The sequence below is a fragment of the Ammospiza nelsoni genome, chromosome 14 (genome assembly GCF_027579445.1).
Source record: "Ammospiza nelsoni isolate bAmmNel1 chromosome 14, bAmmNel1.pri, whole genome shotgun sequence".
Lineage (NCBI taxonomy): Eukaryota > Metazoa > Chordata > Aves > Passeriformes > Passerellidae > Ammospiza > Ammospiza nelsoni.
The window spans coordinates 1,760,421-1,783,546 of NC_080646.1; the positions used below are offsets into that span (position 1 = coordinate 1,760,421).

General features: G+C 54.8%; 1 protein-coding gene across 1 annotated transcript in view; it reads right to left on the minus strand.

Moving 5' to 3' along the window:
• Positions 1–21,764, minus strand: part of SMAD6 (SMAD family member 6) — a 37,602-nt gene extending 15,838 nt beyond the window's left edge. The window contains exons 1-3 of the mRNA XM_059482273.1: positions 20,501–21,764; positions 17,828–17,884; positions 16,127–16,204 (exon numbers count right to left, since the gene is read on the minus strand). Of these exons, the coding sequence (XP_059338256.1) occupies positions 16,127–16,204; positions 17,828–17,884; positions 20,501–21,263 (898 nt within the window). The 5' untranslated portion in view covers positions 21,264–21,764. The remainder of the gene's footprint in view (positions 1–16,126; positions 16,205–17,827; positions 17,885–20,500) is intronic.
• Positions 21,765–23,126: the final 1,362 nt, after the last annotated feature.

Below are 23,126 nucleotides of genomic sequence, written 5' to 3' on the forward strand. Positions count from 1 at the left end.
AGTGGAAATGCTGGCAAGGTTTTTCCTGCAGGACAACACAGCAGTAGCAGAGGAACGAAAATCTGACTTTCTCCTACGACAGAGCTCAACAAACAAAACGTGGTTTCCAAAGCCAGAAGATAACTGGGCTCAGTCACCCAGCACGCTGCTGATGTCCTTGTTTCCTTGTAAATCCATCATTAAGGAATAAAAACACCAGCCCAGGCTCAAGGGGACGTTGATGAGCCGCGGGTCCTGCCCGGCGCTCCGGGCTCCATCCCTGATGGTTCCGTCCCTGCTGCTCTGCACTGAACCTCTCCCCAGGAGCTCCAGGGCTGTTTGGCTGACACGGCCCAGGATAAAACTCCCTATTTATCTTGGCTCCCTCCGCTCCCAAGGCCCTAAAACCCAAATAAAGTCCGTTCCCCTCTGTGTGTATCTCCAGCTATTGACACTGCTCGGGACCAATTTGCAAATCCAAACAAACGCGCTGTTGTGTAATGGGGCTGGAAAAACAATCAGGAAGGGGCTGGGGGTGTGCTCACAGGTTCCTGCTGAGGGAGGGCTGGCAGGGCCAGCAGCCCAGGCAGAGATTACAAGAAATTCAACTTTTACTCTGATAACAACAGGGGCTATTTTCTGCCCATGACATCACGCTCCCAACCTGCCCCGAAGCGGCGGAGATGGTGCTGGGGGAAGTCATGGAGCAGTTTGCTGGTTGTTCCAGTGGCCAACATCCTACAGTTCCCTCTTTTTAAAATAGTGATTTTTCTTGTCTTTTGCAGCGCCTCACAACCACCAAATCCCCTCTGCTGACTCAGCTGATCTGAGGATAAATCACAGCACCCCAAATCCATGTGAACAAGCATGAAATGATGGGGACACAACTCATCTGCCCTGTTCTGTAGAGAGAAGATGACCTGTGCCCCTCAGCTGGCTCTTCCTCCCGGTTGGCTGCAGTTAAGTATCTAAAAAAACCATCTCAGACATGGACATCTGTATTATTCTGAGATTAAGTGCAAGAATTGCTACCCAAACACCATCAAAATGGTCCAAAACATTATTAGCTCTTTAATCACATGCAAAAGCAACATCTCACTAAGGGAATTCAAATCTTATGGGCAATGTGTCATTGCCTGGATGACTCTGGATAGGAAATGGAGCTGGAAATGGATTGTGACAATAAATACATCGGTGTGCTCTACCTGCAGACACAGAATTGATGTATAAGTGGTGGCATTAAGCTACACCTACATGACTGAAGGATGTCAGGGGCTGGAAAAGCACAATGCTGTGCAGGGCAGGGTGAAGTTAAAACTCTTATCATGAGCCCATTATTTCAGAATCAATGCTTAAAACTAAGAGCTGCCACAAACTTCTGAAGCTTGAAGGACCAACCCAGAGCCCCATCCCAGCCACCACAGAGGCTCTGCTCAGCAGAAAAAGGGTCTCCTTTCAATGCAATGGAGAAGGCAGAGCAACAACTCTATTTTAGCCCTGTTGCTATGAAATGTCTACAAAAATAAGTCCTGGTTGTGCCCTCCCTGAGGCACATCCCTGTCCCGCTCCTCGCAGCCCTGTCCCAGCCAGAGCCTGGCCTTGGCCAAACTCACCTGGTTTCAGGTTTCCTGACAAACCCCGAAACATAAATACATCCCTAATTCTGCTGGGGAGGCTGAGCCAAGTTTCTGGCAGGGCTGTGCTTGGGATTGAAACAAGGGGGGGAACAAAACCACAGCGGTTTTGACCCAAAACCAAGACTCCCCCCCCTAACTTGGCACTTCCCACTGGTTTTTATTTTGACTCAAAACTCAGAGCTCCAACACCCCACTTGGGGAGGGGGATTTTCAGAGCCCTGCAGGACATGCAGCTTCCTGCCTGACACTGGATATCCTGATGGAACTGTGCTGCAGCTCTCCAGTGCCATGATGAGGAAATCCCTGCAGCAGAAACCCCAAAACCTGGGAGGCTGTCCCTAAGCCCTCCCTGCAAATCCCATCCATGCCCAGAGCCCAGCGCTTGGAGGCTGCACACAAACAGAGCTGCAGGCATCTTTCTGAGTCTGAAAGCAGGATGTTTGGCTGAGCTGCTCTTCCCTCAAATAAACACCCAGGCCCTCACTCCAGCAGAGAGGCACCGCTCTGGGAGCGCTGCAGCCGCTGCATTGCCACAGAGCCAGCCTGGATCCCCCTGCTCTGGGAGTGCTGCAGCCGCTGCATTGCCACAGAGCCAGCCTGGATCCCCCTGCTCCTGCTCTGGGAGCACTGCAGCTGCTGCATTGCCACAGAGCCAGCCTGGATCCCCCTGCTCCTGCTCTGGGAGCGCTGCAGCTGCTGCATTTGCACAGAGCCAGCCTGGATCCCCCTGCTCTGGGAGTGCTGCAGCCGCTGCATTTGCACAGAGCCAGCCTGGATCCCCTGCTCTGGGAGCGCTGCAGCCGCTGCATTTCCACAGAGCCAGCCTGGATCCTCCTGCCCTGGGAGTGCTGCAGCCGCTGCATTTGCACAGAGCCAGCCTGGATCCCCCTGCTCCTGCTCTGGGAGCGCTGCAGCCGCTGCATTTGCACAGAGCCAGCCTGGATCCCCCTGCTCCTGCTCTGGGAGCGCCACCAGCCTGGGGGGCACCTGGGGAAGGCAGCCATGGCCACAGCTCTCCAGGGGCCACGCTGCAATTCTGGCACGTGTAGGGAAGTGTTTGCTCATCCCCCCTTTCTCACAGACCTGCTGGGTTGAGTTAGTCAGAAAAACTCTGCTCTGCAAGCTGTGAAATGCTGAATTGGTAAGAATTTCTTTCTGCATCACAGCTCAGGGAATGAATCCAAGGTATCCAAGCTGATGCTCCCAGGCTGGGAGTGCATCTTCATTCAACACTCATTGTTGCCTTTGTAGTTTGGAGACCACCAAACCTCCAGTGTGTGCAACTGCACCACTCACAGCAGGAGCCAGGGTCTCACCCCTGAGCCACCACTAACCCAGGATAAAGACACAGCACTTTGGAGAAACATTTCTGCTGCCTGCTCCTCATACACCCTACACACTGCTTCAGGTCATTCACGTGGCACAAGCATTAAGCACAACTTCAAAGGAGAAATGAGGATCAGAAGCTCCAAGATAGGCCTGTGCTGTTTCCCTCAGGTGGCTGCACTCACCCAGGCACTGCAGAAATGCTCCTTCCCTGTTAAACCAGCCTGTGCCCACCCTCACCACTGCCCTGAGCCACTGAAGGCTGATGTGAGGAGCTTGGTACTTACTGCAGCTGGCACATGTGAGTTGCTAATGACTGAACCACTTTCAGTCACTTGCCTGCCTTGGCAGCACCCCCTGAATCCCTAAAACCTTCCTGGGGGTTTGAACAGGGTGGAAAACATGACTCCAAACCCCAGGGAATGCTTCCTGTGCTCAAGACACACCAAACACTCAGCCCCAGGGATGTGCACCGAGGCAGCCTGACCCACAGAAACAAGAGAGAAACTAATAAAGGCAAAATTTAACAACCTCTAACCCAAGCAGGGCTGTGCTGTGATGGCTGGAGGTGGCAGGGCCATGGCACATCCCAAACCCAGGTACTCCCTGTGCCCACCCCATGATGCTCCAGGGTGGGACGGCTCCAAACCCAGCCCAGATGCCAGAGTACCAACACCCCTGAGGGAGGACAGAGGCAGCAGGGAAGGCTCAGTGGGCTGGGGGAGAGCCAGGCAGCCACGGCCCCCCCGTGCCAGGGGAGAGGGCTCTGGGAGGCAGCTGCTTCTCATTGAGAGCCCTGAGCCTGCAGGGAAGGGCACGGCGAGGAGGAGGAGGGGCCACAGGATGGGGATTAAAATAATATTGTGTCGAAATCTCAATGAGAGGGAGCAAAGGGGGAAGAGCAGGGGAAGCAGCGCCAGCGATGCGGCCCGGGGCTGAGCTGGGATTATCTGCTGGCTCCCAGCAATGTCCTGGTGCTGCCTGGTTTGTCCTCAGCTAAACCTGCATTGGTCCTGCTGCATGCACCCAGCCAGGGCAGCTCCTTCCTGCAGCCCAAGGCTCCCACAGGGGACAAGGCACTCACAGAAACCTTCCACGGCTTGTCTGGGCACAGACAGCCCCTCTGTGGGACAGCCCAAGGCTCTGGGAGGTGACAGCCCTTCAGCCCTTCCATTAACACCTTCCATTTTATGGGCTTTTTTTCTTTTGTGCTGTAAAGTGATCAGTTCCACAGTACAGCCCGCTGGGATGTGCATGGATACACCAGGCTGGAGGGGAAAGGGCTCCAGCCCCACTCCAACAAAACCTGGTTGGTGACAGACCTGATCTAAACATGCACAAGTCCGGGATGTGAGACAGGTTCTCTCCCATTTTCCTTTCTAAAATTCAATTTCTTTGGAAAAAAAAAATAAAACAACCAACCAGATTTGAAGCCAAGAATCAGGAGATTTCACAATATTATTTTCACTGTTTACCTTTGTTTGAATACCAGCTCTAGTCCAACCCAATCTCTTGTGTTTGGTTGTCACTGCCAAGATCTCAGCTGAATTTCCTGGGACCAGCTCTCCCCGATTCTCCAAACACACAGGGGTTTTCCCTCACCCACAGGGAAGGGCCATGGAACCATTCCTGGGGCTGCAGCAGTGACACACACCAGCACAGGCAGCCCCAGCACCCGTTTCCTACAGCAGTAAGCCCTGGGCATCCAGTTTCCTTGAAAGCTTTGAAAAGCCAGGCTCAGCTTTTCCTTCCTGCAGGTTTAACACGAGCTGACACTTCCCAGCGAGGCTGCAGAGCTCGGGGGACTGCAGAGCTCAGCACATAAAACACCCAGAGCTGCAGCCTTTGAAGCACAGCCCTTCAAAGACAGGCACATACCAAATCTACTGAGGTTTTCTACACAAACAAATTCAGCATGGCAAGAGCAAAACTAATTTGCAAAGATCTTTTAATGTTGGAAGTCTCAAATGACCGACCCTTTCAAGCACAGCTGAATTCAATCCTGCTCTGAAGGTCTGCACTGGCGATTCAGCATGGAAAAGACACGGAGATTTCAAAATATGTGCCTGTAATTACTAGGGAATAAAGAATGACTCCAATTTTCTTGTTCCAGTGATGAAGAAGCTGCCCAGTGTGCTCCTAGTCTGTAACCTGTGAAATGTGACTTTTTTTTTAAAAACATAATTCTGCTGACATTTCCCTTCCATTGAAATAACCCAGCAATGGGGGAAGAGCAGCTCCCCGAGCTCACAGGATCTTCACCTCAGTTTGTACTCTGCTGGGAATTTCCTTGTTCTGCTGGGGTGGAAGTGCCCTCAGTCACACACATCCCTTTGTGCAAGCACTGCACAGGCCTGGTGCAAATGAAGAGTCAGATGAATTCCCATGCTGGGAACCCCTGTGGCATTTAAAGATGAGCCAAAGCAGAAATGGGCCCGTTCTGGGGTCTGCTGCTCCACACAAGCCAGATCCTGACTCCTGGGACACCACCCTGGGGCTTGGGGGGCTGGGATGTCCCCACCAGAGACAGGAGCAATCCCACAATGGGTAAGGCTGGAAAAGCCCTCTAAGATCAGCAGCTCCAACCATTCCACTTGTCCCCGTGTGCCACAGCCACATGGCTTTTACACCCCTCCAGCCATGGTGACTCCACAACTGCCCTGAGCAGCTGTGCCAGGCTGGACAGCCCTTGTGGGGATGAAATCTTCCCAAATATCCATCCTAAACCTCAGCTGGCACAACACCCAACAGCATCCAACACCCCTGAAGTGGCACAGCCACACTGACCCAGCTCTTCCCTAGATCAGATCCAGGAACAAATCCAACATCCCACAGATACAACTCCATCCCATGTCCTCACCTGCACCCTGCAAACCCACAGGAACCCACCTGAGATGGGGCAGGGAGCCCCCAGGCAGGGCTGCAAACTGCAGAGCTGCCACCCAGCTCAGGCCCCAGCCATAAAAAGAGCTCCACAATAGTGTTATTTATTTTTTTGGAGCCACAAATGATTTCCAGCAGCAGGAGGGTGAGGGATGCGGCGCTGGACCCGGCACCCGGCCAGTCTCATAAATGGTTGGCAGCCAGCAGAGCAGCAAACCCATTTCCATTGAAATCAGCTTGTTGCTACTAATTTTTACTGGCTTCCTGGTCGATTCATAAAGTTTTGTTGGGTTTTTTTGTGTTCTGTTGGGGTTTTTTTGCAGATCTCAGAAAGCAACTCCACGATGCTTGAGGGAAGCTGAGCCCTGGCCTTGCCCAAGGGCTGCTCTGCACCAGGCAGCACCCACAGCCCCCATGGAAACACTGTCCTGCTCCAGGGCTTCACAAAACCTCAGCAGAAAGAGCTCTGCAGAACAGCCACAATCCAAACCTGCTGGGCCCAGAGTTACAGTGACCAGAGCAGCCCGAGCCCTCAGTGGCAGCTGCAGACACACAATTTATAGGGCAGGATGGGGTCTGAGACATGTAACTGCCCATTTTCACATCTGCCCCTTATCTCCACAGCTGCTGCGCCACACAAACCCAACCAGATCCAACCTTGGAGCCTGAGCTTTTTATAAGCACCAGTGGCTGTTTGCTGTGAGACTTGGCCAAGCTTTGGATCACAGAACCATGGAATGGCTTGGGTTGGAAGAGACCTTTAAGATCATCCTGTTCCATCCCCTCCATGGGCAGGGACACCTCCCACCACACCAGGCTGCTCAGAGCTCCATCCAGCCTGGCCTTTAACACTTCCAGGCTCAGAGCTCCTGTTGGGCTGTGTCACTGCTCCTCTGGATTTCAAGAAGAATGCTGGAAAAAAAACCTACAGCTTTTTTTACCTATAGCTTGGATACCTTTTTTGAGCTATAGTTCATTTTTACCTACAGCTCTCACTGTAGGGTTTAAAGAGCAACAAATAACAAAAAATAAACAGGCAAAAATCAGGACACAATGCCTGTGTTTGCCACAGAGCTGAGGGGAAGATGCAGCATTGCTTCCAAAGGAGCAACATTTATTCAGGACTGAGGGAAAGCAGAACCCTGGGAGTTCCCAGCCAGCAGAGCCCATGTTTGCCTTCCCTGTGGAGGACAGGGATGCTCCCAGACCCCACAGCCTCACACAGGGGGGGGAGAATCAAGTGCCTCATTCTTCCCCCTGGACAAACTTGGCTTTTCCCAGCACAGGCTCGCACAAATGGGGCCTTGTGTGAGCTCCACGCTCAGGAACTGCACAGGCCAGGCCTTGGAGCAGCCAGGAGGGCAAAGAAAGAGCAAAGGGAAGCAAAGGGATGCGTGTCCATCCCAGCAGCAGCCTCTGCAGACAGGTGGGGTAAATCTGAAGATCTCAGCAGAGAAACAGAACGGGCTGGGCTGGCTTGGGAGGGCCCATCCCATCCCATTCCATCCCATCCCATCCCTCCTTCCACGAGACCAGGCTGCTCCAAGCCCATCCAACACTGCCAGGGATGGGGCAGCCCCAGTTTCCCTGGGCAGCCTGTGCCAGGGCCTTGCCCAGCTCTCATCACCCACCAGCTCCTGAGGTGCCTCTTCCCTGATTAAACTGACAGCTTTGCATCACTCTGTGAAAGCACAAAGCAGCTGGCACTTTTTTTTTTCAAGTCTTTAACATTCTTTGGCTTCTCTCATGGAAAAATCTTAGCAAATGAGACCTTAATAAATGGAAAGAGCTGAAAAATAGCCTTGCTGCTGGCAGGTTCTGCTCCTGCTCATGGAATACACAGATAAAACCAACACAGTTGTGTCTCCCGCCCTTCTGTGGAGCCACTGTGAGAAATCCTGCCCAAGCATCCCTGGCACCCAGAGATGCCCCTGAAGGCTCCAGCTTCTCCAGCCTGGAGGAATGGGCAGCCTGATCCTTGGGCCACAAGCACTTAGGAGGAGGAACATCTCCAAAGCCATAAACCAACCACAGGAGCAGGAAGGGGACGTGGCCAAGCTGCAGTGGGGCCAGCAGAGCAGCAGTGCCCAGCTGGGACAGCAGAAGTGGCACCAGGGCACTGCCATGAATTGCCCTGGGAAGGGAGGGATGGCTCTGGTCCAGCTTTGGCTCTGGGAATGCCCATGGAGCAGGTGGAGATGCTGCAGGACAGGAGCACGTGGGCTCCTTGAACCCTCAGCAGAGACCCCCTGCATCCCCCAGAACACAGAACTGCTGTCAAGGGCAAAACAAACTCCCCACACATCCCTCTCCCCTGCACTGCTGGGATTTGACTTTTTGGCAGGTTCCAGACATGGGATTGTATAACCTGAAAGGCAAAATGCTGAGGGCAGGGAGCAGCATCCCAGGCTGAGCCTGCTCCCGGCAGGGCTGCATCCCTGTGGGGAGCCAGGCTATATTTTGGGAGGGTTTGCAGGCCTGGGAATCAGAGGCAACTCTTTGCCATTTAAAGAATAAAACTAGGAAAATACAGTAAAAAAAGAGGGGGAAACCTGGGGTGTGGGGCTGATCAAGGAGGTGCTGGGGCAGGAGAGGAGCTTTGGGTTTAATTCTGTTTATGTCCTCTGATGCTGGTGGGTTTTCCCACATCCAAAGCCTGGGATGAGGAACCAGCTTCTCCCTGAAGGAGCAGCTTCTCTGGGACAGCAGCACAGCTCAGCACTTCCATGCCAGAGCTGTTTGATCCCTGCTCCAGCCCCAGGAGCTGCAAAGGCCATTTCCAGTCAGCATCAGCAGCCCTGCCAGAGGTCAGCCAAGACAGGCATTTCCATGTGAAATGGTTTTGTTCTTTCACAAAAAACACACCCAAACAGGAATCCAACAGTGCTGAGCATCCCCAGCCCAGACCCCAGTGCTGCACATCCTCCCCTCTCCATTCTCCCAGCCCTGCCCTTGGCTGATGCTCTTTCCCAGCTAAACTCCCATTTCCTGGGCTACAGGAAACCTGCAGGAGTTTTGACAAGGTTGGCACAGTGTCCCAGGCCAGGCTGGATGGGTTTGGAGCCCCCTGGATGTGGGAGGGGTCCCTGCCATGGCAGGGGGCAGCAGGATGAGCTCTAAGCTCCCTCCCAGCCCAAACCAGGATTTGATGAATCAGCCAAGTGAAAGGCACAGAGCAGGGGCAGAGCAAGAGCTGGGACAAACCCCAACCCCAGGAGCCAGGAGGGACCTCAGTGAGGCAATGTCCCCCCTGCAGCAGCAGGAGCCCGGGGCAGGGCTGGGAATGACAGCCCCAGGCTCTGGGGAAGCACAAAGAGCTGAGTCTCCTTTGCCAGCAAACTGAACCTGGGCTTCAGGGGCTGGGGACACTTCAAAGCCCTCAGCAGCACTGAAGGGATGGACTTTTCAGCTGTGGAGCAGAGAAAATCCACACAAACAAGCAGTGTTCCAGAAAAGCAGGTTTAACCATCAGCAGCTCCCAGCGACAGGGGGGATGTTTTTCCTGAGGTTTTTTTTTCCTCCTTCTTCCAGTTTGCCTTTTTTTAAAATTTCTTACTAAAAGCCAGCTCGAGCTCCCACAACACACAGCCCTTCTGGGTCTGAGCATCCTGCAGAGGTAAAATGCTGAGTTAGACCTTGGAGCTGGGGAAGGAGGTGCCTTTGATGAAGAGCAAATCTCCAGACTTCAATGGCTCCGGTGAGCGCCACACATTTAATAAGTTATTTCCGTGGAAAACCTTGGTAACTCAGTTATGAATCAAGCCTATAAACACCTCTCACTCATCAAAGTGCCACAAAAAAATCTATTACTGGGACTGTGAACACAAGCCTCTCTCTACAGGTCCCCTATAAGAAGCCAAAATTCCTCCTTCAAAACATTCCCCGTTTTCAAAGGTCATAAATACACTGTGTCCAGTATTCAGCAAATCCCTTTAAAAAGCAAAACACAGGCCCAGGGAAAAAGGAAAGTTCAAACAAAGCTGGATCCACGGATCCATGCTGCTTAAAGGACACAACCAGAGCTACATCAAAGGAACTTTTACTACCTAGAAAGTCGTATCCAGCCCCTAATAGGGTGCAAGAATGTAACATTTAGGCTACAAAGATTAAACTAATTTACTTTTAAGTAACTTGCTTACTTCCTGATGTTTCTTTTTATAAAGAGTGATGCCTAGGTGCTTGGAGAAGTGAGGGATGTGATTATTCTGCGATTCAAGGCCAAACATCATAACTACTCAATGAAGCACAGACAAAAACATATTTTATCTGCGTCTTGTGCTTTCTCCAAGAACTTCTAGGTTGAAAACACCCAGGCTAGCTGTGAAAACCCATCCCAGTTCTAGGTGACAGAGGGGGAAAAAGCAACTTTCTCCTCCTCTGCTGGAATATACTGAGAACTTCAGAGTCCTGCCTTCAAGGGAACCCAAATTCTGCCCATGGAACTTTCCCTTCAGGGCATCATCCTGCCTGGATCCCTGATGGAAAATTTCCCTCTGGGGCTCTGGAGCTGTGTGTACACACAAATACAGAGGCATCATCTGCAGGGCAGCTTTCATCTCTGCATCAGGCACGGGGTTTCACCAATATTGGTGAGACCAACCTCCTCCCACCCCTGTGCAGCCTGTGCCTCTCCAGGCAGATGATGCCAGGCTCTGGCAGCCAGCTTGGCTTCTCCCCTTGCTTCTTCTGAACAAGGCCCAGCTCCAGCTGCCCAGATTTTTTAGGGACAGCTCTGACTGTCCTCATGTCTAAAGGGAGGCTGTTGGGTGGGTTTAGCAACAAAGGGACATTGCCCACCTCCTGCCCTCCTGTCAGCTGCTGCTCCTTGTGCACAGGAGCAAAACCTCAGAGGAACATCAATGTCCCTCCTCAGGAGACCTTCAGCACAAACCGCCCCTTCCCACCTGCAGCCTGTATGAAATGAATTTCCCCAAGCCACATCACTGCCTGGCTGAGCCCTGCACCCCAAGCCCGTTACCCACGGGGTATCTTACACAAACAGCTTCACTGGCTTCAGGAACAGCTCTGGAGCTGCACAGGCACTGCCAGAGCTCCCTGCTCTGCATGGATGGAGCCACGGGCACCTCTCCACACGATGCACAGGGTACAGGTGGCACCACAAAGGTGCAGGGCCACCAAAGCACGGGCACCCAGCAGCTCAGGGACAGCTCAGTGCTCCAGCTCTTGGTTTGGTGGCCCAACCTGAGTTATCCCACAGGGTTTTAATAGAAAAACAACCACATGCAGATAATATCTCCCTCCAGCCTTGATCTAGGGTGATTCTATTCCACTGGCAAGTCATCGAACTCTTAAAAAATTTTTCTTAAATTGCTGCTTGCTCAATGCCCTGAACAACTTCATCTGTGCATGATTTTCCCAGGTGGAATACTCTCTGCTCTCAACAGGATTTGGACACAAAGAGGAGCCCAGCTGGCCCCAGAGTCAATGATCCCTTCACCTTCTGCTCCAAAGGAATGGCAGAGCTCCAGGAGCTGCCACCTGAGCCCCCCACCATGGTAAGCACAAATGGATGTGGAAAACCCCCTGCCCTCCATAAATCCTCTGGCTCCAGGGGTTTATCACCACCCCAGACACACATATAAACTAAAGGAGCACACCTGCACCCCTGTGAAAGGGACAGCCCTGAGAGCCCAGGGAGCTGCTCCCAGAGCTTCCCCACCTCCCCTTCAGGGACAATCCACGATTCACCCACAGCTGGAGAAGCTGCCTCTGGTGCCAGCCCCTGAGCAAAGCCCCAGGGAGGGCAGGCTGGGCTCTGGGGCTCTCCCATGGGGCTCCAGCACCCACGGCCATCCCCAGCCAAGTGGGAAAAGCCTCCACAGCGAGCAGAGAACTCCTCTCTGAAGCACTCTGGAAAATAGATGCACTTTATTTCCCGTTGGCAAAGTGAAACTATGGAGGAAAGCTGTTTAATATAAAAACATTTGACAAAGCACCTCCAGGATGTATTTTTTCGCATCAAAGAAGTAGCTCTTGGCAAGGGGCTCGTTCCTCCGACCAGGAGAGGCTGCAGCCAAACCCTGATTGTTCTAGACTGCACAGGGGAAGGCAAGCCAGCAAAGCTACAGTTAAATGTGAAAGAAAAAAAGAAACCAAAACCCAAACTGGCCCAAACAAACATCTGTCTGTGATTAAACTGGATGCACAGATAGGTTGTGTCTTTCTAAAAGGATTTGTTCCTGCAGGAAGGGAGGGGAGAAGGGATGAAAAGGCTCCAGGGTGGTGCTGGCCAGTCCCAGCCCCCAGCCCAGAGCTGTCACTGAGTCTGTCCTCAAAACCCAACATTTTCCCCCAGAAGAAAGTGCTGTCCCATCACTAACAGAAATACCCTTTTTCTATGAACAGGTAATTCCAGAACCTCTCCCCCAGCCCGGAAAGGGCAATGTTTGCCCAGTTGCCACACACATCCGCCTGACACATTTAATGGGCTCCTTTTTTTTTTTTTTTTTCCTACTCCTAACACACAGGATCTTCATAAATTTCCTTGTTAGCATAAATCCTGCAGCCTGTTATTTCTGGGGGGGAGAGGAAGGGAGACGTTCACTTTCTCCATTCAGTGGGTTTTAAAATATGCTTCCTTAAGTTCATCCTAAATATTGCTGGAAGCAGAAAAAACCCTCTGGCTCTTGCCTGGAGCTGTGGCATCACCTCAGCAGGGCTGAGTCACCCGCTAGGATGGATGCTCCTGCCTTCTTCTCCCTTTGGGGATACAGGGACCCTGCTCCCCTAATCCAATAATCCAGTGTCCCCAGCCCCACCACTGCCCTGCAAAAACTGCCCCATCTTAAAAAGAAAAAAAACCAATCAAATCAGAAATAATTTAAATAAGCTCCTGCCCATTCAGTCTCTGTTTTTTTCTCTCTGTTAATTCTCAGCTTTCCTCTGCCACCATCAGTCACCAAGCACAGCTCATCTTCACATGAAGCTCAGCACCTTCTGGACATCAGCAGAGCTGGTGGAATAAACTCATGCCTGTGCTTCCACTTCAGGGTGGAAAACACCTTCCTGCTGCTTTGGAGCACAGACAGAATTCATCTCTCCTCCAACAAACCACCAACGCAACATTTCTTCTTTAGGATGCACATTTTCAGCTCGGATTCATCAGAGCTGAAACTCTTGGAGAGTTTTAGCACACGGGAAGCGATTTCAAAGTTTAAAAACACCCAAAACAACTATTTTTGGAAAAAATAAATCAGCATCTTCCCCGGGGATGGTCAAGCCAGCACAGAGACCTACAGATGCAAGGCCACCTTTAGCTCTCCCACCTGCCCTCCCCTATTTGAAGTCAGCACTAACAAGAACTTTGCCCAATGTTCACAGTGGGGCTTTTCCAACCGGAATGGGGCAATTCCATGGGTTTTAAGAAAAAAATCCTTCCCAGGACCAGTGAGGGAGAGCCCTGTGGGACTCAGAGGAAAGCAGGAATCCCAGAGCCCACAGCAGTGCTCCATCCCATCCCATCCCATCCCTGCAGAGGCTCAGCCCTCCCCATGCCTGGCAAGTCCAACGGGTGCAGCAGCTTCTTGGCAAGTGCTGGAGGAGCCAAGTCTGAGGGGAAGGGAAAAAAAATTACTACAAATGTTCCACCAATTATGAGTCACGAGGCTGAGCTTTGTTCCTGCCTCGCTGGGCTTTGCCCTTTCCCTGGTATTTCCCCAGCCCTGCTGGGACGCCAGGGCTGGCCAAGGCTCTGCTGCTCCCAGGGGACACAGGCTCAGCCCAGGCCAGGGAACCACCTGGGCTTCAAACACGACCCCAAACAGCAGGTTCTGCTCAGCCCTGCTGCCCAGGCAGGAATGAACCTCAGGAGGAAAGGATGGAGCTCTCTCTGTGCTGAGTGTGGCACTGCCTGAGCCCAGGAGGAGCAAACTGCAGGCTCAGACACCCCCAAGCGCCTTTGGCCACCAACCCAGACCTTCCCAGGCCACTGCACCTCCTGGGGAAACAGCAGCACCCCCATTCCAAGGCAGAAGCTGTGGCTGGACACTGACCCTTGCACGAACAACTCTGCTCCAAGACCCAAATGTCTGAACAGGAGATGAAGAGGGCTCTGGGGAATCATCCATGGGCCCAGGTCACATCCAGCCACCCACCTGTGGCACTGACTGCTCCTCTGAACTTCACACTGAGCCTGACACTTCACTGTTTCCCTCTTTTAAGGGTAATATTTTAGCCATGGAAGGCCCTACTTCAAAAAAAAGGGTTTGTTATTTTTTTAAATTAACACACATGACAGAGATCATCTTTTGCCTTCGCTCTAAAACCTCCTGTTTGGAAGTTCATCAAGTAAAGGAGAAACAGGAGAAGAATGGTTCTCTTTGTTACACAAAATTGAATTTTGTGGCTTTAGTAGGAAAAGCCTTTTTGATTATCAAAGCTGGACCAATAAACAGCAGTGGCTTGATGCTAGATCCAAAATGTACTTATTTTGGAAGACAAGCTAAATGCACACTGAGTACACAAGAGGAGGCAGGGAGGACCACGTGCTTGGTGTATCCCTCCCACAGACATACACTTCAAGCAGAGCTATTAAATGAGTTGAAATGGAGAATAAACAAACTGAAACGAGGCAGGTAGACTGGAGCCTAAGTGGGTTTTTCCCTTGTACTTGCCCATGATGACATGTATGGGTTAACTTCAGCAGGGCTCTTATCCTCTTTCAGCAATCCTGAGCACTGGGGAAAAATAAATCACCCAGCCCCAGACTCTTATTAAAAGTTACACCATTGGAAACAGCACAGGGGGAGAGGAGGGATCTGGTTTCAGCACAATCTCGGTCACATGTTATCATTATATTGTTCAAGGAAAAGTTAAAATCTCTCTTCTCTCCAGCAAACCCACCAGATGTCCCATAAAGGCTGAGCCATGAGCGAAGCTAAACCATTACATCTTCAGGAACCTCACTTTTCCAACTTGGCTGCTGTAAATAATGCCAATTATCAAGTTACAACAAAAGCCACGGGCACAGGGGGCTTTAGGGATGTGCATGCAGCCCTAGGAATGTTTGTTAGGAAATGCAAACACACATTTATTAGAGCACGAGGCTCAATGATCCCAGTCCTGCTATCAATTGTTCCCCTGCTCTGGACACTTGGCAGCACAGCAATGTGGGCCCAAGCACAGGGACACCTGAAAGGACAAGGGGAAGGGAAAATCCCCAGAGGGAAATGAGCCACTGTGCCATGATACAGACCCTGTGCTATCTGAACTCCCTTTGGAGCTGGGATCAGCCTAAACATCCCCAGGAATGCCCAAGCCTCACCAAACTTCTCACCAGACTGACCATGAACTCTTGCAAGGGAAGAAAATGAAGAGAAATGCCACAGCCAAGGGACCAGTACCCAAAGTTCCCCTGCAGCCCCTTCCCTGACCCACAGCATCCCCAAGGAACAGCACATCCCATCCATGTGCTCAGCAATCCAGCCAGGAGCCCCCGAGGTGCCCCAGCCCCACCCCAGCTGCTGAAGAGGTACAAGGAGCTCCACCAAAATCCATCTTAGTCTGCCTTCATCTCAGCTCTCAGACCTTGAACCAGGCAAAGGAATTAAGCCTGGTCCTACAGGCAGGCCCCTCCTGTCACGCAGGAGCCCCCAGCAAGGACAGAGATGTGGGATGTGCTGAGCCAAGGCCAGCCCCAGCTCTCCCTGCTGTCAGGGAAAACCACCCCAGGCCTTGCAGAGCCCCATTAAGTGAATGAAAGGTTGCAGGGTGGGGCAGAGCAAAAACCAGGACCTAATTAAGCCAAGCTTTGTTCGGGATCTTTAATGGCTCAGTAGCTGGGAGCCTGCTCATGAAAGCAGGGAGTGCAGCCCGGGGCCAGGGCCCAACAGGTAACACCAGCCCGACGGTCCCGGCAGGAACCAGAACCTCCCCTCAGCAGCAGCGCTGCAGGGCCCCAGTGCCTGCCACGGAAATGGGGAGGGCCCACGGCCCTGCCATGGAAATGGGGAGGGCCCACGGCCCAGCCTCAGTGCCTGCCATGGAAATGGGGAGGGCACACGGCCCAGCCCCACAGCCTGGGACCCATCCTGGTGGCCTCCACACAGGACACGAGTGGCCCTGTGGCCACCTCCAAACGTCCCTGCTCACCCCACAAACAGCATCTTATCACACAACATGCACAGCATGGATGTCTTTGAAAAACCAACTCAAACAACTGCTCCTTGTCCTTCTCTGCACACCCAGAGCACAAACCAAGAGCAGGACCAGGACCCCCATCCCCTCCTGCCTCACCACCAGCCCCCATGGAGGGGGGAAAGCACCAAGAGCTGCCAACCAACCTGAGAAATCTCCGGGCGTGACGTTGGGAGAGTTTGTAGCCTCTGTTTCAGTGTAAGACAACGTGGAATCTGATAGATCTGGGGGAGAAAACAAAAGAAAAAAAAGCACTTTTAGTCCTGCTGCGTTTGCCAGTGCTACGTGAGCACCCGTGGCTGCTGGGCTTCCCAGCACCTCCCCAGCAGAGAAACTCTGCACAGAGCCAGAGAGCAGCCATTAACTTTGGAGCTCCACCACGCAAATGCAAAGTTTGAATTGCCTCGACCACAAAAATAACTCCAGTTAAGTTGATCAAACAAGTAGGAACTTGGTGCTTACTGGATAAAGTTACATTAAGCCTCTAAACAAGTCAGAGTTACTATACTTAATTATCACCATTAAAATTCTTGAAGCTGTTTATTCTTGCTTCCTTCCTTCCTCTTTGCTGAAGCGAAGGAAACTTTGTTTTAACAAGTTAAGAGTCTTTGTTATTCTCTCTTGCTTACACCCCTCTAATTAAGTGCTCAACTGTTTGCTCACAGATTAACTATTATTTTTCCAATCAAACAAGCCAGTGAAGCAAATTTCAACCCCTGGCTGTTGTTTTAATAAAGTCACGTGTCGCTCACTATCATCTCTCCCAGCAGCACAAGCAGTTTCTAAAAGGAATTAACTTGGAATGGGGAGCGCAGGGAGGGACAACTCCTTTTTTTTTTGCCTCCACACCTAACAAAAAAAAAAGGAAAAAAAGCCACCAGCAGCCAAGTTGGCCTTGCAGGCTGCTCTGGTCACAGCCCTGTGGCGATGGAGGCGCCGGGCACGGGGTGCACACGCGGCTGAGCTGCTCCCAGGCTGGCAGGGCAGGGGCAGCAGTGCCTTCCCCCGGGGCTGTCCCCTCCTACCCTGCCAAACCCTGTCTGTCTCCTCCCTGTCCCTGCCCCATGGCAGCAAAAGCAGCTCCCCTGGGCATTAACCCCGGGAAATCACTGACCAAAAGCTGCACTGATCCCAGCAAGAAATCCAAGAGGGATGTGGGATTCCTCCCTTCCCTCCCGTGCTCCCAGGTTTTGCTTTCCATTTAATTCCACAAGAAGCAGGGCTGAGAAAGGATGGTGAGGATGCAGCAATGGCAGCTCAAAACATCTCCAGGCCAGCGTGCAGCACACAGGACCAGGATCCAGGGCTGCCAGCCCAGCACTCCACACCCAGCCTGGCCACCCCAAAGCTGCTCTCACCAACTCTGCCTGGAAAACCTTCCATAATTCCCCAGGAGAAGTGACACCCCGCTCAGAAATGACACAGTGCTGAGTTTCAAAGGGTTTCCATCTCTTTGTAAGGAGCAGAGGAAGGGTAATAGCTGGTTCCTGCATGGAGCAGCACAGCCAGGCCTTTATGGAAATGGCACCAGGAGCTCCCACTCCCGCAGATTACACACGCAGACAAAACATGACGTCTGGTAACCTTTCATTACGCCTTCATTAAAAATAGAGCTTCATATTATTTTGGAAAATATGCATGTGTCTGCACGGTAATTTGGTAGGATAAACTGGCATCCATTTACTTCTTAAAACTTGTCAGCTGATGCTTGCTCAGAAATAATGAGCAGCCATAAAACCCTGACTTGTTGGCTTTTGCCTGGCGTGCCAGGCAGGGCTGTCTCAGAACCAGCACCGGGGCTGCGCCATGAAAGAGTTCCCCAAGATCAAAAGACACAAAACACGTACCCAGTGGCTTTTGCTCATCATTAGGAGACAGCCGAGAGTAGGGAGGTGGTGGAGACTCTGGAAAAACAAAACTTCAGGTTAGTGCTGTGCTCAGTTTATCAACAAACCCTCTTGCTTTCTCTTTTGGGGGGGTAGGAACTCTTCCAAGGTTATAAACACCCAGTGGAAAACAAAACACTTGGAAGCAACTGGAGACCATGGGTTCCCTAATTTTTGAACAATGGGAGTCCCACCTCGAACTTTCAAAGTGGGCTTTGCTACTGAAAGTGCTGCACCCCTGTGCCCCATATCTGTGCCTGGACACCCACAGATCGAGTCACACAAAACATCAAATTGCTCTCCAAGAACCCCAATTCCATCATCTGCACTGGGAGACAACCTTCCATGGGTGACGCCAACACACAGGGCTCGACAAGAGCTCGCCAAACACTTCCCAAGCACTGAAAAGAAGGATTAGGTGGTGAGGAGGCTCCTCCTGGCACACAGGGCTGGCACCAGAGCTGGGCTGGTTGGCCACCAAGCCACCCCATAACCTCAGTCCATCCCAAAAGGCCTTGGCACTAGAGTGGCTCAGGAGCAGAGGCCACCATGATACCCTCACCCTGAATCCATCCCACAAAGCTCCTGAGCTCGGCTTTAGGCAGCAGCACTGAGCAGCCATGTGCTCCAAGCCCAGCAAATCCTCAGAGGTGCTTTGCTAGACCAGGTCGGTTATTCAACCATTCTCGCTGTTCTTGGAAGGGTCCAGGCCCTGATCACAGGGGTTTCTTTCCCCCTTCCATAGTATGGCAGTGATGTTTCTTGAACTGTAACTTGCCAAAACTGAGCGTGCAGCCAGCTGGGCTGTACCAGCATTGAGCAGGCACCGGCTCTGGTGAGAAATCGCTCTGTGAAGTCCCTGAGTGGCACCAAACCCACCCCAGAGCAGGGAAACACGGCAGTGCCCTCAGCCCCCACCCGGAGCTGACAGCAGCACCCGCAGCTCACCCTGCTGGGCTCCCCAAAAAGCACCTCAGCATCCCCCGGGAGACGGCTCTGGGCAGGTCATCCACTGCTTCTCACAAAAGCTTCCCCATTCCCCCCAAGGGAGCAGGGTGCTCTTCTCGCAGGGTGCTTATAAATCCCAAAATACAGAAAAATAAAGGTGCTGGTGTCCCTATGTGGAGGTACCAGGCAGACCTGGCTGTGCTGGTGCCACTCCATCCTGCTGTCACCAGGGACTCGTTGGAAGCCCCCCAGGACTTTCACACCCCAATGGGTGGGAAACAGCAGCAGGATGATCCCTGCAGGGAGCCACTTGTGGAAAAAGGGCATCAAGGCCTTCTCCTGGCTCCTGTTACCAGCGCCCAGCCGGCGCGGGTGGGGTCCTGGCACAGCCGCCCGTTATCAAGGTGATAAGGAGCCACTCGATAACAGCTCTGCTTTCTACTACTCCCAGCACAGGGCTGGCAGCCGCTCACCGCTGGGAAAACCACCCCGGCTGCAGGACAGACACTGGGAAACTTCTCCCGTTTCTACGAGAAATGTCCCGTTCCTAAAAACGCAGCTCAGCTCCAGCGGGAGCAAAAGAGCTGCCTCCAGCCTCTAGCGACCTTCGGGAGAAGCACGCCCAGAAGAGAAGTTTCTTTGAAAGAAGTGATGCAAAGCGAGGCAGGAGCCCAGATTGCAACAGAAATAATAAAATCAAAGTTCTTGCCAAAAAAAGGGACAGTCAGCACAGAATCATAGGATGGTTTGGGTTGGAAAGGACATAAAAAATCATCTCGTTCCACCCCTGCCATGGGAGGGACATCTTCCGCTGTCCCAGGCTGCTCCAAGCCCCATCCAACCTGGCCTGGGACACTTCCAGGGATCCAGGGGCAGCCCCAGCTTCTCTGGGCACCCTGTGCCAGGGCCTGCCCACCCTGCCAGGGAACAATTCCTTACCAATATCCCATCTAACCCTGCCCTCTGGCAATGGGAATCCAGCTGTCCAGTCTCATTACAGTTTTTGTACAGCCTATTAAATATTATTTCCATTTCTGCACCTCAAACTCCAACATGTCTCTGCTCCATCTAACCATTCCCTGCTGACATGGACACACAATCGAGCGTTGCTGAAAAAAAACAAAAAACCCTCAACGAGCCCAACCCCACGCCTGGAAAACGCTTATCTCTGCCCACGGTAAAAAAACAAAAAAGAAAAAAAAAAAAAAAAGAGAAACGCTGGAGAATTGAGACTTGCAGGACCCCCGCAGTCCCCGCGGGTGCGGAGATCCCCGCGGCAGGGACATCCCCGCGGCCCCCCCGAAGCGCCTGCGGCTTTAAGCCGGCGGCGGTGACCGCCCGGCTCCGATAGGAGCGAGCCAGGCTGGCGCCAGCGGGATGGAGCCGCCGATTATCGCCCGTCCGGCTCCCGGAGAGCGGGGAAACTCCGCGGGAAGGGGAAGAAACCAATAAAGGGAAAGGGCTTTTTACGCACAACTGGAAGCGCTGGTTCCAGAGAGGGGGGGTGCCCGGCGGGGAGCCCGGAGCGGGCGCGTTCCCCCGGGCATCCCCGCAACACCGCGGGGCCGGGGCAGCGCTGCCCACCAGGGTTCCGATAAACCCCGTGAGGGGTCAGAAACCCCGAACCCCCAAATCCGTGCGTGTTTGTACCGGGGGGGAAGGACGACCCAACTCGCCGCTGCTCACCTGGCCCACAGAGGCGGCTGAAGTGGTAGGGGTTGCAGCAGACCGTGGGTCCGTCGGCGACGCCGAAGCTCTGGCACTCGCAGAGGGGCTTCAGCTCGGCGGGGTGCTGCAGGTCGGGCCAGCGGAACAATTTGCCCAGGAGGAGGTGCGGGGGCGCCGCCAGGCCCCCCAGGCGCACCTCGGTGCGGGCCACCAGGACGCAGCCGCCGGGCATCCCCCCGCGGGACTCCACCGCCTCCAGCAGGCTGTCCAGCGAGCGCTCCTTCAGCCGCTTCAGCAGCGAGTAGGTGACGGCCTTCAGCTCCTGCTCCAGCACCAGCAGCCGCGCCCGCGCCTCCCGGCCCCGCCGCTCCGGGGAGCCGCCGTCGGCCGCGCCGTCGGGGCCGGGGGCGGCGGCGGGGGGAGGTTGGGGGCCGCCCGGCTCCCGCTCCGAGAAGAGGCAGCAGGTCACGGTCCGGCCGTCGCTCTCCGGCGCGGAGCCGGGGGCGCGGAGCCGGGCCCCGCGCCGCTCCGCCATGGGGTCCCCGCGCGGCGCCGCCGCCGCCTCGCCCGCCGCCCCGCGCCGCTCCTCCGGCTCCCGCAGCAGCAGGCTGCGCGCTACCGCGCGGAGCTCCACCGAGGGGCTTTTCTCCGCGATCTTGCAGCTGCCGGTGGCTCCGAGGTCGTGGCCGCTCCTGGCGCTCCCATCTCCGCCGTCCCTGTCCGGAATGACGCGGCTCCTCCAAAGTCGCCGCACCAGCCCTGAGCGTTTGGACCTGAACATACGACCCGCGGGCGGCCGGGGGTCGCGTCGCTCTCCGCCGCCCCCCGCCCTCCTCCGCGGGGCTCCTCGCTCCGCCGCCGGCTCTATCTCATCGCAGCCCCGGAGCAGCCCGGACTCCCCGCGGCGCTGCTGCCCAGCGGATCTCCGACGGCCCGCGGCGGGGCCGCACCATGGGGGGGGCGGCGGGGCGGCGCGGGCATAGACGGCGCCGCGGGGGCCGCTCCCGTGGCGGCGCTGGGGCTCGGGCGCGCCGCGCCGTGCCCTACATCGGCTGCCAACGCGGGGCCGGGCGGGGAGCGGCGGGGGCGAGGGCCGGGGGGAGCCCGGGGCAGCGCTCGGCTGCGCCCCGCGGCCTCTCCACCATACAAGGTGGGGAGGAGCGGGGAAGCGCGCTCGGCGCGGGGGTGCCGCCCGGCGGGGAACCGGCGCCGGGGGCCGCTCGGAGGCGTCGGATCCCTTCAGCCAAAAATAGTAAAAAAAAAAAAAAAAAAAAAAAAACAAACAGAAAAAAAAGAAAAAATAATAATTATAAAAAAAAAAAAAGAAGGGGAAAAAAATTAAATCAGAAAGGCGAAGAAGCAGCAGAGCCCGCAGCGCAGGCCGGTTGTCAGCGCGTCCCTTGTCCGCATCGCAGGGCGCGGCCCCGGTCCGGCGGGTCCCCGCGCTCCGTGCGCGGCTCCCGGGGCCGCCGCCGCCGCCCGCTCGCGCCCGCCCGCCCCTCGCCGGCTTTTGTGTGGCCGGGGCGCGCGCGCGGGGCCCCTCGCGAGCGGCGCCGCCATTGGCTGCCGCCCATCATGTGCCAGTCTAGACACTCCGGCGGCTCCGCGCGGCACCGGCCCTTGCGCAAACACCGGCTCGGGTTTCCGACCGCTTAAAGCGCCCCGCGCCCCGCGCCGCCCCGCGCCCGCCCGCCGCCGGCCCCGCGCGGCCCCGCGCTGCCGCGGGCCGGGGTGAGGGGGGGTCGCCCCGCGGGGAGCGGCGGCGCGGGGCGGGGGGGGGGGGGGCCAGCGCGGCGCGGTGAAAGTGGGTCACGGCAGCGAGGGGGTTAACGGCCCCCCCGCGGGCCGCGCGCCGGACACACCCCCGCGATGTATCAACTTGTCCGCCGTGGCAAAAGTTCAGGCCCGGCGCGCTCCCATTGGCCCGCGGCCGCGTGACGCGCGCCGCCGCCGCCTCCCATTGGCCGGCTAGCGGCGCGGGCCCCGCCCCGCTCCCAGCCCGGCGCGGCCGTGAATGAACGGCGGCCCCGGGACCGCGGCGGCACCGCGGGCTGGCAGCGAACCGGGAGCGAACGGGGAGCGAACGGGGAGCGAACGGGGGCACACGGACCGGCCCGGGCCACCAGCACCGCCTGCGGGAGCGGGGCGAGCCGCGGCCGCGTGTCCCGCCCCACGGCGGCACAGTGCCCGTGGGGAGCGGCGCCCCGGGGATGGGAGCCATCCCAGTAACCCTTCCCCGAATACAGAATAAATAAATAAATAAATCCCTGTAAAACAGCCATTCCCGCACGCCCAGGGAGGCGAGCCCCGGTTCGGAGCAGGACGGCTTTGCCCATCCTCGCTCCATGCCAGGGATGCGGGGAAGTTCCCCCACCTGCATGGATCGGTGGGAACCTGCTGCAGGAAAGGCTTGGGGCCAGCCTGAAGGCTTCGCTAATGAGCAAAAATTAATCTGGGCAATTAATCCCCCAGCAGTTGATCAGTTAAGGGAAAAACACCCAAAACCAAAGAAATCAAATTGTTTCTACCAACAGAACCTAGGCAACCTGAATGTTGGCAGTTTTTCTCTTGGAATCTTTTGGGTGGCTTTTTCCATACCTGAAGGCTTCTGCCCAAATTTCTGTCCACATTTCCCCAAATCTGC